Source organism: Cynoglossus semilaevis, chromosome 16, assembly GCF_000523025.1.
Source record: "Cynoglossus semilaevis isolate Cse_v1.0 chromosome 16, Cse_v1.0, whole genome shotgun sequence".
In the NCBI taxonomy this organism is placed as follows: domain Eukaryota; kingdom Metazoa; phylum Chordata; class Actinopteri; order Pleuronectiformes; family Cynoglossidae; genus Cynoglossus; species Cynoglossus semilaevis.
Genome location: NC_024322.1, coordinates 17,284,781 through 17,301,558, shown reverse-complemented (window position 1 = coordinate 17,301,558; position 16,778 = coordinate 17,284,781). Strand labels below are relative to the sequence as shown.

At 43.8% G+C, this 16,778-nt stretch overlaps 1 protein-coding gene across 1 annotated transcript in view; it reads left to right on the top strand.

The window, feature by feature from the left end:
- dnah7 (dynein, axonemal, heavy chain 7) overlaps positions 1-16,778 on the top strand; it is a 56,470-nt gene that overhangs the window by 11,460 nt on the left and 28,232 nt on the right. Inside the window, exons 21-44 of the mRNA XM_025063739.1 lie at positions 745-938; positions 1,223-1,421; positions 1,548-1,688; positions 1,968-2,180; positions 2,274-2,383; positions 2,513-2,681; positions 2,781-2,883; positions 3,264-3,391; positions 3,486-3,698; positions 3,798-3,896; positions 4,441-4,689; positions 5,793-5,942; positions 8,192-8,374; positions 8,835-9,011; positions 9,173-9,304; positions 10,911-11,132; positions 11,358-11,585; positions 13,113-13,226; positions 13,530-13,698; positions 14,155-14,281; positions 14,474-14,693; positions 14,876-15,502; positions 16,010-16,255; positions 16,562-16,778. The exon at positions 16,562-16,778 is cut by the window's right edge and continues 6 nt beyond it. Of these exons, the coding sequence (XP_024919507.1) occupies positions 745-938; positions 1,223-1,421; positions 1,548-1,688; positions 1,968-2,180; positions 2,274-2,383; positions 2,513-2,681; positions 2,781-2,883; positions 3,264-3,391; positions 3,486-3,698; positions 3,798-3,896; positions 4,441-4,689; positions 5,793-5,942; positions 8,192-8,374; positions 8,835-9,011; positions 9,173-9,304; positions 10,911-11,132; positions 11,358-11,585; positions 13,113-13,226; positions 13,530-13,698; positions 14,155-14,281; positions 14,474-14,693; positions 14,876-15,502; positions 16,010-16,255; positions 16,562-16,778 (4,630 nt within the window). The remainder of the gene's footprint in view (positions 1-744; positions 939-1,222; positions 1,422-1,547; positions 1,689-1,967; positions 2,181-2,273; positions 2,384-2,512; positions 2,682-2,780; positions 2,884-3,263; positions 3,392-3,485; positions 3,699-3,797; positions 3,897-4,440; positions 4,690-5,792; positions 5,943-8,191; positions 8,375-8,834; positions 9,012-9,172; positions 9,305-10,910; positions 11,133-11,357; positions 11,586-13,112; positions 13,227-13,529; positions 13,699-14,154; positions 14,282-14,473; positions 14,694-14,875; positions 15,503-16,009; positions 16,256-16,561) is intronic.

Genomic DNA, 16,778 nt, shown 5'->3' with positions numbered 1-16,778 from the left:
GATTCCTTTTGGTCTCTGACACCTCTGCCTTCTCTTCCTCTCTGGAGCTGTCATGAATAAAAGAGAAGAGAAAGAAAAGGAGTGTTCTGATGTTCCACCGCTCCCACCTGCATTTTATTCTTATTCCGTTCAGCCGCTGACATCAGGCTGCGTGCTTCATTTCAGAATTGCCAACATTTTCATCTGAGCAGGTTCAGACGTTCGCTGTCAAACCTTGAAGATTAGATAGATTTTTTTTTATTTAGGCACTTCCCGGGGCAGAGGACATTGGATTTGTGTGCAGATGAGATAACATCAGAATCCAAATATATCATCAGGGCTGAACAGGCCTGAGGTAGTAAAAAAAAAAAGAATAATTCTATCACGGTGTGTTTGGCTAAAGGAAGATGTTTCCATTTTCATTGGTGCAGAATCAGATTGTTTGTCACCAATTTAATCATAAACGTACAACAAAACAGGGATTAAAATAATTATGAAGCAGCTAAAAAAGAGTGGATTTTATTTCTAAAAATGTAATAAAGTCTCAACTACGACCAAGTTGAACTTATTACAGTGACTGTAAAATTATTGACATTTATTCACTGTGAAAAAAACAGCGCCCCCCCTCTGCAATAGCTCTGTGCAACTCAAGGGTGGCCCCTCCCCTATTTTGGGAATCACTGCACCAAAAAACTAGTGATAATTATGACATCACACCTGATGTTGATCTTGATCTCTCCTGTTTTTCTTTTTTTTTCTTGTCAGGACAAACATGTGATGACAGTCATATCCAGTGAGAAGCTGCTGGAGAAACTACAAACGTCCAATCAGCTGCTGGAGAAGATCCTCAAAGGTCTCAACTCCTACCTGGAGAAGAAGCGTCTCTACTTTCCACGGTTCTTCTTCCTGTCCAACGAGGAGCTGCTGGAAATCCTCTCCGAGACCAAAGACCCCACCAGGTAGGTCCAACCAGTGGAAGGAAGAGGAGGGGTTAAAGAAGATGAAGGCAGATGATCCGCTGGGACGACGCCAAAGAACAGGAAGAACATTTTTCTCTCACTTCATAGAGCAGACCTTAAGCCCCTGCTGTGGCTTTTTTTGAGTTGATATTGAACCTGAATTTGTTATCTGGAAGTGACTTGGTTATTCCTCAGGGCACGCAGGTTAAGACCAGACAAAAACCCACTTCAACTATTTCTGAAATTTTTATCAATTTAAAATTTTTTTTTTTTTTTGCCCCCAGGGTGCAACACCTTCTAAAGAAGTGCTTTGAAGGCATTGCCAGTGTGGTCTTCACTGATGTGCTGGACATCACTCACATGAAGAGCAGTGAGGGGGAGGTGGTGCAGCTGCTGGATGTCATTTCCACCTCCAAAGCCAGGGGGCAGGTTGAGAAGTGGCTTCTGGAGTTGGAGGACGGAATGACCGCCTCGCTGCACAAGGTGCTGTCTGGAACTTTTTTGATTGTGATTCCTCACACAGAACAAACAACTGAGAAATAAATAAACCCACGTTTAATTTGTGTTCAGTGAACGTTTCCTCTACGACTTCTTCCCTCCTCACTGCAGGTGATCTCTGAAGCCGTCCTAGCCTATCCCACTGAGTCCAGGGTCAACTGGGTTCGAGCTTGGCCCGGCCAGACCGTGCTTTGTGTCTCTCAGGTTTACTGGACCAAGTATATACATGAGGCCATATCATCAGGACTGAAGGTGAGTGACCTACTGTTTGAACAGTTGTGCTCTTAGCTGCAGGGAGACGGATGAATAAACGTACTGCTGACTATGACTTGAACAAACGCTGTGTAATTGAAGCTGTCAAATCAAATCAAAAGAAAAACCTACACATCTGTAACGACGTTGTTTGACTGAAAATGAATCGGTAGCTGTTTGGTCGACACTGATCACAGTCTGTTCCAAACAAGTGCTGTGTTGTACCAAGCCTTTTGTGTCACAGGTTTTTTCTCCTCGTCTCCTTGTCTTTTGTCCCAGGCCCTTGAAGCCTACCTGGAGCTGAACAATAAGCAGATTGAAGACATCGTCGCACTCGTACGTGGAAAACTGTCCAAACAGAACCGAGTGACTCTCGGCGCCTTGGTGGTGGTGGACGTTCATGCCAGGGATGTGCTGGCAGCGCTGGTGCAGAAGGGAATAAGTGATGAGAACGACTTTGAATGGCTGAGCCAGCTGCGCTACTACTGGGTGGTAGGTGGAGAGGCGGTTGGTTCCCCGGAGGGGCAGGGACAAGGAGAGTGAGGGGGGGGGGGGGAAACTGTAACTGATTCTTTGTCCAAGCAGGAAAACCAGCTGCAGATCAAGATGATCAACGCTGGTTTGACCTATGGTTACGAATACCTGGGCAACACACCACGTTTGGTCATCACCCCCCTCACCGACCGCTGCTACCGGTACGACCGCTCCACTGCCTCATCCACACAAACTTCACAGATCTAATCACTCCAATTTCTTTCTTTTTTTTGATGATTATAAATTATTCATAGTTGCCATGACAACTGCATCTACTCCTCCCCCAACAGCACCCTGTTTGGAGCTCTCCAGCTTCACTTGGGTGGAGCACCAGAAGGTCCGGCCGGGACGGGGAAGACGGAGACGACCAAGGACTTGGCCAAAGCCGTGGCGAAGCAGTGTGTCGTCTTCAACTGCTCCGACGGACTGGACTACATCGCTCTGGGGAAATTCTTTAAAGTCAGTCCATGCACCGTCACTGCCACCGTTCATCACGTTATTAAAAAAAAGAAAAAGAAAAAATGGATCCAGAAACACTGTGTCTATGTCTGTGTCCAGGGCCTTCTGTCCTGTGGAGCCTGGGCCTGCTTTGATGAGTTCAACCGCATTGACCTGGAGGTGCTGTCTGTGGTGGCTCAACAGATTCTCACCATACAGAGAGGTCTGTCCTCCTTCCTCCTCACCCCATCCCTCATTTTTGATTTTTTTTTGACTCATAACTCCTGGGAACCAGAGGCAAATCTGTCATTTCTCCATCAAAGTTAAAAGTCTTCAAAGTTCAGGGCAGACAGCGGGCCTCCAGCCACAGCTTTGTTCACTGTTGTCGGGCAGCGTAGCCTCAAAACACGCAGCGTCCAGTCAGCGGTTACATGAGTTCAACTGTTTTTTTTTTCAACTAAATGCACAGCATCAGTTTTCCTAGTCAGTTTTCATAATGTGAATCTCTGACATCGATAAGTGGATGTGCTGCGTTTCCCGCTCTAAGGTCATCACAGCAGGATCACATTTACACCACGTTACGTAACGCCCTCGTTTCCCCAGGTATCGCGGCCAACGCTCAGATGCTAACCTTTGAAGGAACTCAGCTAAAACTGGACCCCTCCTGTGCAGTGTTCATTACCATGAACCCAGGCTACGCCGGACGCTCCGAGCTACCAGATAACCTCAAGGCACGACCGCCCCGCTCTCCTGCAGCTTTATTTTTAACTCATCACATCAGTAGCTGCTGCGGTGAAATGACGTCACTCTCTGTCTTTGAACCAGGCTCTGTTCAGGACTGTAGCCATGATGGTACCCGACTACGCAATGATCGCAGAGATCATGCTCTACTCCTGCGGTTTTGTCAACGCACGCCCCCTGTCTGTGAAGATCGTCGCCACCTATCGTCTGTGCTCAGAACAGCTGTCGTCGCAGCATCACTACGACTACGGGATGAGAGCCGTCAAGTCCGTGCTGACAGCTGCCGGAAACCTGAAGGTACCGAGTCCCGACATTCCTCATCAAGTCCTAGCCCTGGTGTTTTTTTTTTAATGGACGTCTTCTGTGTTCTGGTCTCCTCTCTTCACGCTGGAGCAGCTCACGTTTCCAGAGGAGAACGAAGACACTCTGCTGCTGAGATCCATCATTGACGTGAATCTGCCCAAGTTCTTAGACCAGGACCTGAAGCTGTTTGAGGTGAAATAGTCCTCTGTCTAGGGGTGTTTGTTGACAAGAATCCATATCACAATACAACAATACAACGATGCAATACAATACACAATACAACGATATGATATATTGCGATATTCTGAGATACTATAGGCACGTGGTATATTGAGAATTTTTTTAAACCATTTAATTGTAGGAAAGTTTTCAGCATAGTAAACACACAATGCTGACTATGACAAGACTATTTGACTATTTGATGACTATTTGACATGACTATTTTATTTGACTATTTGATATGACTATTTCATCTAAGTAACAAAGAGTTTTGAGATTAAAGCCACAGTCCAGCTGCTGATTACCTAAAATATGAAGGTCCAGATCATATGAGACTATTTGACTATTTGATTTGACTATTTCATCTAACAGAGAGTTTAGAGATTCAAGCCACAGTCCAGCTGCTGATTATCTAAAATATGAAGGTCCAGATCATATGAATTATTTATTTATTTTTGTTATTCTGATCTTCTTGTGACTGTTCTTCTCTGACGTGTCTCTGACATGTCCATCAGAGGAGCTGATTTCGGACCTGTTCCCCGGGGTCCAGCTCCCACAGCGGGACTACTCCGTTCTACTGGAGGCCGTGGAGGAAAACTGTCGACGCTTGAACCTGCAAGTCACGGACTTCTTCACCAAGAAAATCCTGCAGATCTACGAGATGATGATCGTGAGACACGGCTTCATGTTGGTCGGAGAACCCTTTGGGGGGAAGACCAGTGCTTACCGCGTCCTGGCAGCTGCTCTCCACGACGTCAGTAAAAAGGTACCGTGGTCTTTATCAGAATCTGTTCGTAAAACATTTAACATTCTTCTAAGTTTAGATGTATATAAGATTCTACAGTACGTCACAAAGAGAATTGTAAAATTAAGAAGATAAAAAGAGGAGCTGAAGCTTCATCTAAAATGTCACCAAAGAAACTGTCAGCTGTGACTCAAATGGGCCAACATCTGATGTGAACTGTATGACTAGTTCATTTAGAATCAGCTGTTGATCACAGATCATCTCATGGTTGAACCCCCCGCCCCCGTCCTCCTCCCTCTCAACCACTTCCTTTAAAGCTTCTACAGGCTTCAATGATGCCTCACTTCAGGACTAGACACTGATTGGATAAATAATACAAAACAAAAACTCTCATTCTCACTGAAGTTGGACTTCACTGAAGGCTACGAGCAGCAACAGCAACAGCAGCAGCAGCAGCAGCAGCAGCAGCTTGATTTTGCAGTAACGGGGCCTGAACTGAGCCAAACCCGGTTCACTGTTCCTCCAACAACTGATCTTAGGAGCACAGGAGATCTCAGCGTTTAAAACAAAATGAAATCAAAATAAAACTAGACTTTCTGTATTATAATAATATCAAGGCTCATTTCTCCAGAGTACACACATCCATCCACTCTGTCACTGCTGCGTTCCTTGTTTAGAAGTCCAATCTCTGCTGAGAGGCGTCTGACGGAGCAGACAGACGAAGGCCTGCTGATTGAACACTGGGGACGGACACATTCGTCTTAGTCTCCCCCGTCCCTGTACATCCACTGATCATGTCCAGCCCTCTCCACTCTTTACTTGTTTTTTTCTTTATCACGTCAGCAGCCCACTCTCATTGTTTTTAACTCAAAGTGACATCCTGTCTGAAAAAAAAAAAAAGGGCTGTGGTAGTTTTTTGTTTGCCGTTCTCACCGAGCCCATTTGTCTGTCATACAAATAAAAAGTAATCATGTGAACAATATCTAGTATTGACGAAGCGGTCAGGTCTGTGGTGACGCTGATTTGTTTTGCTGTTCTCTTACAACAAGTACAAGAAGTATTTTTCCAACATTTCAAAATATTTCTTCTTTTTTTTTTTTTTTGCATGTCTTCCCTGAGTACAGGGTCTTATGGACGAGCACCCAGTGCAGATAACAGTTATTAACCCCAAGTCCATCACCATGGGGCAGCTCTACGGCCACTTTGACCCAGTTTCTCACGAATGGTCTGATGGCATCCTCGCTGTCAGCTACAGAAACTTTGCTGCCTCTCAGGTAAGATAATTCCTCTTCAGTTATTTACAGGGCGTTAGAGTTGTAAGAAAAAATCGCGATATCTCCTTTCCTGATCAGTTATTGATTTTTTTTTATCACCAATTCCCAGTCCAATATTCCTGGTGTTGGTTCATTTTCTTTTTCTTTTCTTTCTTCTCTAGTGATTCCAAATGTTCCAGTGTTAGTAACTGATGTTCAGATGGAACAGAGTCTCAGACTAGGGGTATTGCAGGGACACAATAAAAATATATCGTCATGCCTGTAGTATTGCTGTATACCACAATATATCGTACGTAAGTCCTGCATAAAGGCTTAACTGCTAACATGTTTTCTTTAGCCTTTCTATGCCATCTATTGGGAAAACGTGGGTATTGCAGGGAAAAGGCAGAAGTATAATGATAATATAAATAAATTATATAATTTGGAAAAGTTTGGCGGGCCGGATTAAAAAGCTGAACGGGCCGCATCTGGACCCCGGGCCTTAGTTTGCCCACGCCTGGGCTAACCCTAATGGAACTCTAAGTTAACATTGGGATTTGTGTGTTTTCATGGGGACATTTTGCCTGTGAGAGGTTACCCTGAGGTGAAAGATTAAATCTTAGAGTGAGGATTAGACTCGAAACAAAGTTGTTTTCTTCAGTGGTTTTTCTTTTCACAGACAGCCCTTGTTTCCACTAATCCTATAGGACGTCATGCATTAAGTCCACTCCTACTAACAGAAGAAGAATTATCCCTGCGCTTCCTGTAAAGGTCAGCACAGAACTAAGGTGCATTTAAAACTGAGCCGTAGATGTTTGTCAGACGAGTGGAATGAACACCTACACTGTCATAATAACACAGGCGGAAAACCAGCCTCACTTCTCCAGGTGAATCTCCTGGCGAGGGTTTGGCTTTAAATTGATTTGTTGTAATATAAACAAATGGTTATGTCTGTGCTGGCGCCATCTGCTGCTGTAATGTAATGATCTGTCAGAGTGGGCACTGGGAAACATGCACGGAGTGGGCTAAGAGTTTATTACACCGTGCAGCTGCTGCTTCTAGGTTAGCACACAAGGAATGAAGTACAACAAGATGTAAAAAAAAATATATAGACAAGACATTTGTGGGAATTGAGACGAGGCCTGTTGTTTTTCTACTGCATCAGTTCACACTGATGTGAGTCGTACGTCTTAATCACTGACGCAAAAAAAAAAAACAATTTGTAAAGTGACAAATTCACACAGGCAGACAATAACATGACAGGTTCATTTACAGACAATCCTAGAACGGGAGGAATCACTTTCTATTAAGAACCTGCCTCCGTCTGACACACTCGTGTGTGTGTGTGTGTGTGTTATTATGGACGGCTAAATGTTTTTCGTGGCCAAATCTTTGCAGCTTCTCCAACAGCTTGTAATTAACTGAAATGTGTTCTGTGAATATTCCACCGTCGACAACTAAGACTGAGTCGATGTTTCAGCTGTGGGTTTTTTTTTTTTTTTTTTTTTTTTTTTTTTAGTTCTAAGCCGGTGAAAGTGCAGCACCACTTCCTCTTAGCGATTCACTTGTGAATTGCTTGTATTAAAGGAAGCAGTGAAATATTTTTCACTTGTCTCCATGTCGACCGTGTATAGCTGCCTAACAGGAGGGGTAGCTGAGAGCTCGCAGTAGTTACGCATCTGCAGCTCAGCATGGAGCTAAAGCACGGATTTAATTAAAAAAAAAAAAAATCTTTTCACTTTGGAGAGTGAATATCAGTTAGCTGTTTCCATGGAGACTGTTGGTTTAGAAGAGAGTGCAGCGCTGTCACAAGGTGAAACACACACACACAATGATATAAATAATGGATATCTCCTCTGTACCTGCATGAAGGAGTATTGGACGAAAGAGTTTTAAGTGCAATAATTGTTTCATGGCTGTCGGTCCTCCCTCCTGTCAGAACCAACCACTCTGATGAGCAGTGTAGCCCGATGTTGCCACATGGATAAACGCATTTTTTCTGTCGGAAATTTGGGATTTGTTGACCTGAATATAAATAAAAGTCCTGCTTTGTCCAATTTATTTTGGTTTAACACTTATAGACTTTAAAGCTCAAATATTTTGTACTGCATAAAACAAAAGCAAATTGCGAAGATGAAAAGTAAAAAATCGGCCGTCGTTAGTATAAATCTGACAGAAAGATACGACGTTCGTTATGCTGATGATGATGGCGTGTTTTTTTTCACATCAAATGGATTGTTATGAATTCCAGTTCCTCTTGTGTCCAGTAGAGCCCTGACAGGAAATGGCTGATCTTCGACGGCCCAGTTGACGCCGTGTGGATCGAAAACATGAACACGGTGCTCGACGACAACAAAAAGCTGTGTCTGATGAGCGGCGAAATAATCCAGATGTCGCCGCAAATGAGCCTCATCTTTGAGCCAGTCGACCTGGAGGTCGCATCACCGGCCACAGTGAGGAGCACACTTGTTCTACACACACACACACAGACACACACATCCTGAATTCATAAACAGATGAACTTGTATTTCAGCACCGTCCACATATACTGTAGTCATGTTTTTATTTAGTTTTTATTTTTTTATTCTAGGCACATTTTAGAGAAGTGAACCTGCAGGGAAAACCCAAGTTACTTCAGCTTTAATATATTTTTTCTACCTATATATATATATATATATATATAAATATAAAAGATATGTTCTGTACCATTCATCTCTCTTGGCGAGTCCATATTTCTCCTTCTAGTTTCTGTTAGTGTTACTGTTTGCAGCTACAACAGGATGTTCAATACAACATACTGCAGTTGCTGTTCTGTTCGTCTCCCCCTGGTGGTCAACAAAAGTATTTCTGACCCCGATTCTGAAACGGATTCTTTGTGAGGCGACACTGGTGTGAATGTGTGTTTTCTGCCAGGTTTCACGCTGTGGTATGATCTACATGGAGCCCCATTTATTGGGTTGGCGCCCCCTTGTGCTGTCCTGGCTCAACACCATGCCGGCTGCTGTTAATGCAGAGCACAAAGACTTCATCGGTGGCCTTTTTGACCGCATGCTGCCAGCCTGCATACAGCTCGTCCGAAAGGCCACCAAGGTGCAGTACCAATAACTGCATTCTGGGAAACAGCACTGATTAAGAGGAAAAGTGTCATTTATACAAAAAAATATTCTGAGTACCAATAACTGCATTCTGGGAATCAGCACTGATTAAGAGCAAAAGTGTCATTTATACAAAAAAATATTTTTTTATTTCAGGAGCTTTCGTCAACGTCAGACACCAGCCTGGTGAAGTCCCTGATTAATCTGATCGACTGCATGATGGACGAGTTTCACAACGAAGAGAAGATCAAGAACATGAAGGAAGATGATGTCATTTCCTGGTTGGAGGTTTGTGTCCCAGAAAACTAACACTGTTGCACTGAGTGGGGCCGTGTCATGGGCACTAAATTTTACAGCAACTGTCCCAATACAGTCTAACACAAAGAGCGCTGTCACACCAGTGACCCCTTGTGGCGAACGTGCACAGCTGAGAACGGGAAACTATATAGTAAACTATAAAATAAAGTGTCAGCATCTGCTGACTTTTATTGATACTGCTGCTACTTGGAACTAAAATTCTTAAATCACAAATTGAAAAAAACTATAGATATAATTTATATATATATGGGCACTAAATGGTGGTAAAATAAATCAAATTTTTATCTAAAGATAGTTTCCTACTTCCTTGCACGGTAGTAACACTGCAGTCCTGTAGGTGGCGGTGGTGAAACTAAAACTTGAGTTTCACTTTTTCTTATTTTTCTCTGCTACATATTATGGAAGCAAACAACAAAAATGACCTGGAGAAAAAGTCGAGTGCAGATGATTCAGAAATATAATAGGTAGCTTTGAAGACTAAATCAACAACAACAACATTTTAAAAGTCCCAGTTAATAAGGAGTAAAAAAAGGCAAAAAGTATAAAAAATATTTGTCAGTTCCAGCACAGATACTGTCGTCGCTCACATCCTTTGAATACGAAGAGCTACAAAACTGTAGCCAGGCACAGGAAAATATATAGTTATAATAGTTTTTCATTCTTTTCTTTATGAACCAGACAATAGGAGACAAAGTGCAGTACACACCAGGGTTCCATATCTTCCCCCTTTTTAAATATTCCACAGCCCTAATCAGATCTGCCTGCACAAAGACCACAACACTTTCTGCAGATGAGCCCTTTTCTTCTACGCCCTGAAGTTTCATTGAATAATTCTTTGTGCTTCTGAATTATGTCTTTGGAAAGGACTGCTATTATCCCCCTGTGCTGCATCGCACTGATGAATGCCTTTCAAACTTCTCTCCCGTGTTTCCCGGCCAGTTATTATCAGAGTGTTGAATTAATCAGCCTTTTAGCAGCAGGAGACATCGTCAGGCTGCCTCTCCTCATTTACATTCCCCCCAAACTTTTTCTTCTCTGCTTATATTTTTTTTTCAACATGTTTTTTATTTATTTTTCAGTGGAATGGTTTCATCTGAAATGGAATAATATTCACTGGTGTTTATATTCCTGTGTAGTGGGAGTATTTTGATCGTGTTGATATTTACCCGTCTGCATTTTTAGGAGTTGATTTTAATCTTGATTTTTTTTTTAATTATGCATTTATAATAGTTATTGGGACTAGTTAATGAAATAACATTGAGATTTAATATTAGAAAAAATCTCTGTGAATGACAGAAACAAATATGAATAAAAACATGAGGGTTTTAAACTGCAAAATTAACTCCAGACAGCTAGCACGTGCTTCTTCAGTTAGCCCTGCAGGGCGTGCTCCTTACGCACTATACAACAGGGGTTCCCAACCCCGGGTCCGTGGCCCAGTACCAGGCCGCAGAGAAAAAAAATAATTAAATTAATGATTAATTAATTACATTTAGAGAGAAACTTCACCAAGTGTTAACAATATCAATATCAGTCGACTAAAGGTTCATGATTTTTTTTTCTTTTTTCTTCTCAGGGCATCTTTGTTTTCTGCCTGGTGTGGTCAGTCGGCGCCAGCTGTGACGATTGTGGGCGTGTCAAGTTCGACGCCGTGGTGCGGGAACTACTGAGCGGCCCTCTGAGCGCGGACACTCAGGCCCGTCACGGCGTTCTGGTCACCGTTGAGGCTCCGCCTAAACAGCTGACGGTTGCGCTGCCCAGTGAGGGGACTCTGTACCAGTACCGATTCATTAAAGAGGTTGGTCTGTCACTACTGACCAGTCTGTGACCGAGTGTCTGTTAACAACCACATCTGTCAGAGCAGAGTGACAGCTGAGATTAATCTCATAGTCACAGTAAAAATCCTTCAGCTCAGAGCTCTTACACCTTGAACAGGAGTCTGCCCCCTTGTGGCTCCTCCAGTTAAACCAGGTGTGTTTCTGAGTGTTGTCTGTCGTTCATGACGTGTTGTTCTCCTCCTCAGGGCCGGGGCAGGTGGGAGCCGTGGACGGATGAGCTGAAGGTCGCTGCTCCGCTGTGCAGGGACGTACAGTTCAACGAGATCATCGTTCCCACGGAGAACACCGTTCGCTACACGGCTCTGATGGAACTCCTCGTCACGCACCAGAAACCCGCTCTCTTCGTTGGACCCACCGGTACCGGCAAGAGTGTTTACATCACGGTGAGTGAGTGTTTAATAATGGAACTCTTTTGAGTTCATCTGAAACACAAACCTACATTAGTTCCTACATTCCAACGACCACTTATTATACACGTAAAACGCCGTCTCAAATACTTCACCTCCTCACAACCAGAGCTGTGCTTCAGGTGAACAGCAGGGGGCGACTGTATGACATTTATCTATCGTATATTTGTCGACTGTTAACCTTATGTGACACTGAACGTCTGAACCTCAGTGCTGCTTATAAAATGTAATGGACATTTCCCCAATTTGTTTGATTTAATTTGTAGGAGGTTCACTTCGTCTCCTTGACCCCTACATTATTCATTCCTAATAAATACACATTTTTCTTGTGTATTTATTTTATATACCAACCTTGTGCTTGTTAAAATTTTTTTCTGTAGGCGATGTCATTATTATGTGCAGGGTAACTAACTGCCGCACTACTGCCAATAACAGCATTCTGTGGACGACTGAGCCTTGATTGCCCGGCGTTCCTTTTATAGTCGTGGCGAATGTGAAGTAAGTGCTACAAGCACACCGGTGATTTTTAAAGCAGTACAGCTACAGGCACTGGGTGTGAAATAAATAGTTCCGAAGCACTTTGACATTTTACAAAAAAAAAAGAAAAAGAAATAATTCCCATTATTTTCTGTTCCTTCACCAGTCTGTTTATTAGAGCGCTGGAACTCGCAGGTTCTGGGGAGGGGGGAGATGCCATTGGGCAGAGCAAATGACTGACAGTTCTGTCGGAGGACCACGGTGCTCCATCACATGCCCAGTAATACCCTGAAATGAGTCCGAGACAGGCTGTACCACGGCTTTATCATTCAAACAAGAGAATAACGATGCACCTTGGCCGCGTCCTGCCATCACTCACATCACGAGCCCACTTCAATTATACACTTCATTACCCGTGATTTCACAGCCGTGTGTGTGTATGTGAGTGTGTGTGTGTGTGTGAGTTATGAGCGCCTGCTTACACGCGTGTGCTAGTTAGAAAATCTGGAGCATGTGTCCTACTGGTGTGGTACATGATAATGGCTGTTCAAAGAGATAAAACTCTAATTAACTACATCAAATCATCCAGGACTAAGTTCTGCTTTATGTTCACACAAAGAGAAGGATAAGTCCCTTTATTACATGACCTGGTAAAAAAAGATAGGGGTGAGTGCTGCTTTTGTACGTCCTTATCTAAAGTCGTAGGTTTGAACCCGCTGATCGTGGAGATAATTACTTACACAACGACCCGAGGAGCAGAATAAGAATAAGAATAAAAGTGATACTTCAAGTTTTTATAAAACAGTAGTTCTCAATCTATGGGATGCTTACCAACTGGGGTACTTGGCCTCCCCCTAGTGGTAAGTGAGGGACTGACTTCTTGCCAAACCACTGGGCTGCTGCTCTGTGTTTATGATTGTGATCATATATTTATACTAATATCAGTGACATTTACGTACGATTATAATTGTCTTATAATGAAAAAAAATACGTATATATACATATACATATATATATATGTATATATGTATGTGTATATTGCTCACATTTCCAATAATATTCATCAACTTCTCGGCCCAGACCACAGCTGCTCAGACACAAAATATTATGATGTCCAAACTGGATAAGAGGCGGAAGGGACTGTTTGGACCTCCGTTGGGGAAGAAAATGGTTGGTTCACGTCTTTATCTCTGAATCTTCGCCTCTGTCTTCTCACACTAGAGAGTGTGTTTTAGCAAGAAGCGGGTACGACACGATACGTATCACGATACGTATCAGGGTACGTATCACGGTACGTATCACGATATGTATCACGATACGTATCACGATACAGGGCCAACCTGTAGAGTTGAACCTCTACTTCACAGGTTCAACTTCAAAATAAAAATAATTAACATAATGTATGCATCGCAGTACGTTGTTGTTTATTAACTAATCCTACCAACTGTGTGTACCGGTGCCGTGCGTTGTCAGGTGGTGTTCGTGGATGATGTAAATATGCCCGCCAGGGAAACCTACGGTGCCCAACCCCCCGTGGAGCTGCTGCGACAGTGGCTGGACCACGGCAACTGGTACGACATGAAGGACTGCTCCGTCATCAACCTGGTGGACACACAGATCATCTGTGCCATGGGACCACCTGGTGAGGTTGCCATAGTAACCAAGCGACATCGTTTCATCCCATTAGCCGACAATGTTTAGTCTTTGATCTGTTCTGTCTCTGAGCCGATGTTCCAGTGCTGTTGTCATTAAAATCGGTACTTGATGTGGAGCTCCTCTCTGGACTAAAAGGTTCTTTAATGGTGGAACTGTTTACTACGCCCACTGTACGGTGGGTAATCCGGTGAAGACGTTTTCTGTTAGACATTTTCAAAAAAAGACATTTCTGATCCGGTGCCAATAAAATCTGTTCTGCCAGATTATTTTACGAATATCATGTTATCCTCAATTCTTAGAGGCCTTTTGGTGTTTTTGAATAACAAGATTAGAATTCAGGTTCAACTGAAATATTTTTCAATTGAAGATATTTTAAATAAAATGAAGACAGTCTTTAAATGTCCCTATTTAAAAAATGATTTATTCTTTGCTTGTTTTCCAGGCGGAGGTCGTAACCCCGTCACTCCTCGTTTCCTGCGCCACTTTAACACAATTACCATCGACACCTTCGATGAGAAGACGATGTATAAAATCTTTTCCAGGATTTTAGACTGGCATTTCACTGAACGGTAAAAACAATACTACCTTAAAGCAAACAAGTATTTATTGGTACAATATTTTTTTGGGTTGAAAGTTTGTTAAACTTTAAAGAATTGTATAAAGAGACTAAAACCTCTGTTTGATACTCACTTTAAACTTTAAAGAATTGTAAAAAGAGACTAAAACCTCTGTTTGATACATCTGTGTTTTTTTATTCACAGGTTTGCGTTTCCACAGTCGTGTGCAGCTCTGACCTCTGCCGTCGTTAACAGTTCCATATCAGTTTATCAAGAAGCCACCAAAAACCTGTTACCGACTCCTACAAAGTCTCATTACTTGTTCAATCTCAGAGACGTCTCCCGGGTCATTCAGGGCGTCTGTCTCTCTCATCCAGACACCGCAGGTGAACCCAGTGTCCTCAAGCGGCTGTGGATCCACGAGGTAACACGGAGCACAAACAAACACCTGCAGATACTGAGAGGAACGGCCGACAGCTCAAAGGCTCCTCTTACACTTTTTGGTTTTACAGTTAAATTAGTTTCTTTATCGTAACGGCCAGGTTTATGTTCCAAATTCCAGTTTTTAAAATGTCTCTCCCACTGATTCTTTCTCACGATCCTCAGGTTCTGAGGGTTTACTGCGATCGTCTGGTCCACGACAAAGATCGGTCGTGGCTAGTTGGCCATCTACAGGAGGTGTGCAAGAACCACATGAACGAAGAGTTCCATCAACTCTTCCAACATCTCGACCACGACTGTGATGGAAAGGTCACGGAGGACGACCTGCGCAGGCTGATGTTCTGTGACTTTCACGACCCCAAGGGCGAAGATCGCAACTACCGTGAGGTGCAGGACCTGGGCCGGCTCCAACGGGTGGTAGACTGCCACCTGGAGGAGTTCAACAACACCAGCAAGGCGCCGATGAACCTCGTGTTCTTTCACTTCGCCATCGAGCACGTGTGCCGCATCTCCCGAGTCCTGAAGCAGCCGGGCGGACACGCCCTGCTGGTGGGTGTGGGTGGGAGCGGGCGTCAGTCCCTCACCCGCCTGGCGGCCTACATGGCGGAAGCAGAGCTGTTCCAGGTGGAGATCTCCAAGATGTACGGAACGAGCGAGTGGCACAACGACTTAAAGCTGATAATGAAGAAGTCGGCGCAGGGCGAGAACCACGGCGTGTTCCTCTTCACTGACACGCAGATCAAAATGGAGTCGTTTCTAGAGGACGTTGGTAACCTGCTCAACACTGGTGAGGTACAGTGGGAGGGAGGGAGGGTGAGGGAGAGAGGGAGGGTGGGTGACACCTGATGTTTACCAGTATTATCAAGTGTTGGTTGTGTAACGGTAGCACAGCTGCCTTACAAGCAGTTGACCTGGGTTTGATTCCCAGCCAGAAAAGGTATTTCTCTAAAAACTGTCATTCTCAAACTCTGGTGCACCTTCCACTGGTAATGTTTGGGCGCCCTCTAGTGATAATCATCATGTTGCATCGCCAAAATAGTTGATAAAGTAAAGACATTAAAATATTAGAACTACAAACTAGCTATTTGAAAACAGCAAAATAGTTGTACCATATACCAATACCAGAACTACAAACTAGCTATTTGAAAACAGGTTTTTGTCACAACAACATATTGAGTTTTTTGACAGAGGAGGAGATTGATACGGGATCAGGAAACAGAATATTATGGTATGTATATGAGCTACATCAGCGACATTTTCTCACACCCCTCGTTGTCCCCGTACAAACTTCCCTTCCAGGTTCCCAACCTGTTTGCAGTTGATGAAAAGCAGGAAATCTGTGAGCGGATGCGCGTGCTGGACAGACAGCGGGACAGAGACAAACAGACGGACGGCAGTCCACTGTCTCTGTTCAACATGTTCGTGGAGCGCTGTCGCACACAGCTGCACGTGGTCCTGGCCATGAGTCCCATTGGTGATGCCTTCAGGAACCGGCTGAGACATTTTCCTGCCCTCATTAACTGCTGCACCATAAACTGGTTCCAGGTGTGTGTGTGTGTGTGTGTGTGTATGATGCATGAGTGTGTGGCTTCAGAGTTGGTCACAGCACCACACACCTCTGCTCGTTAATCAGCAGACAGGAGTGACACGCTGCATTATGTATTTCTGTTGTTGCTTCACCGCCGGGAGGGTGAACGTAAACAGGAAATATGTAAATATTTCAAATTAATATCATGAGTTAAATCAGCTGACTGTGTTCGACCAGTCACAGCACAGAACAGTGGGTACATTACATAAAAAAAAAGAAACCCAGAATGAAGGTGGCTGTAAATATTTTTGCTTCCTCATCAGACCTGGCCCGAGGACGCCCTGCAGGCGGTGGCCTGTCGTTTCCTGGATGACGTGGAGATGACGGACGATTCCAGAAAAGGCTGCATTGACATGTGCAAAAACTTCCACACGTCAACCATCGAGCTGTCGACTCGCTTCTTGGCCGACTTACGCCGACACAATTATGTCACACCGACCTCGTACCTGGAGCTGATCTGCACCTTCAAAGCCCTGCTGA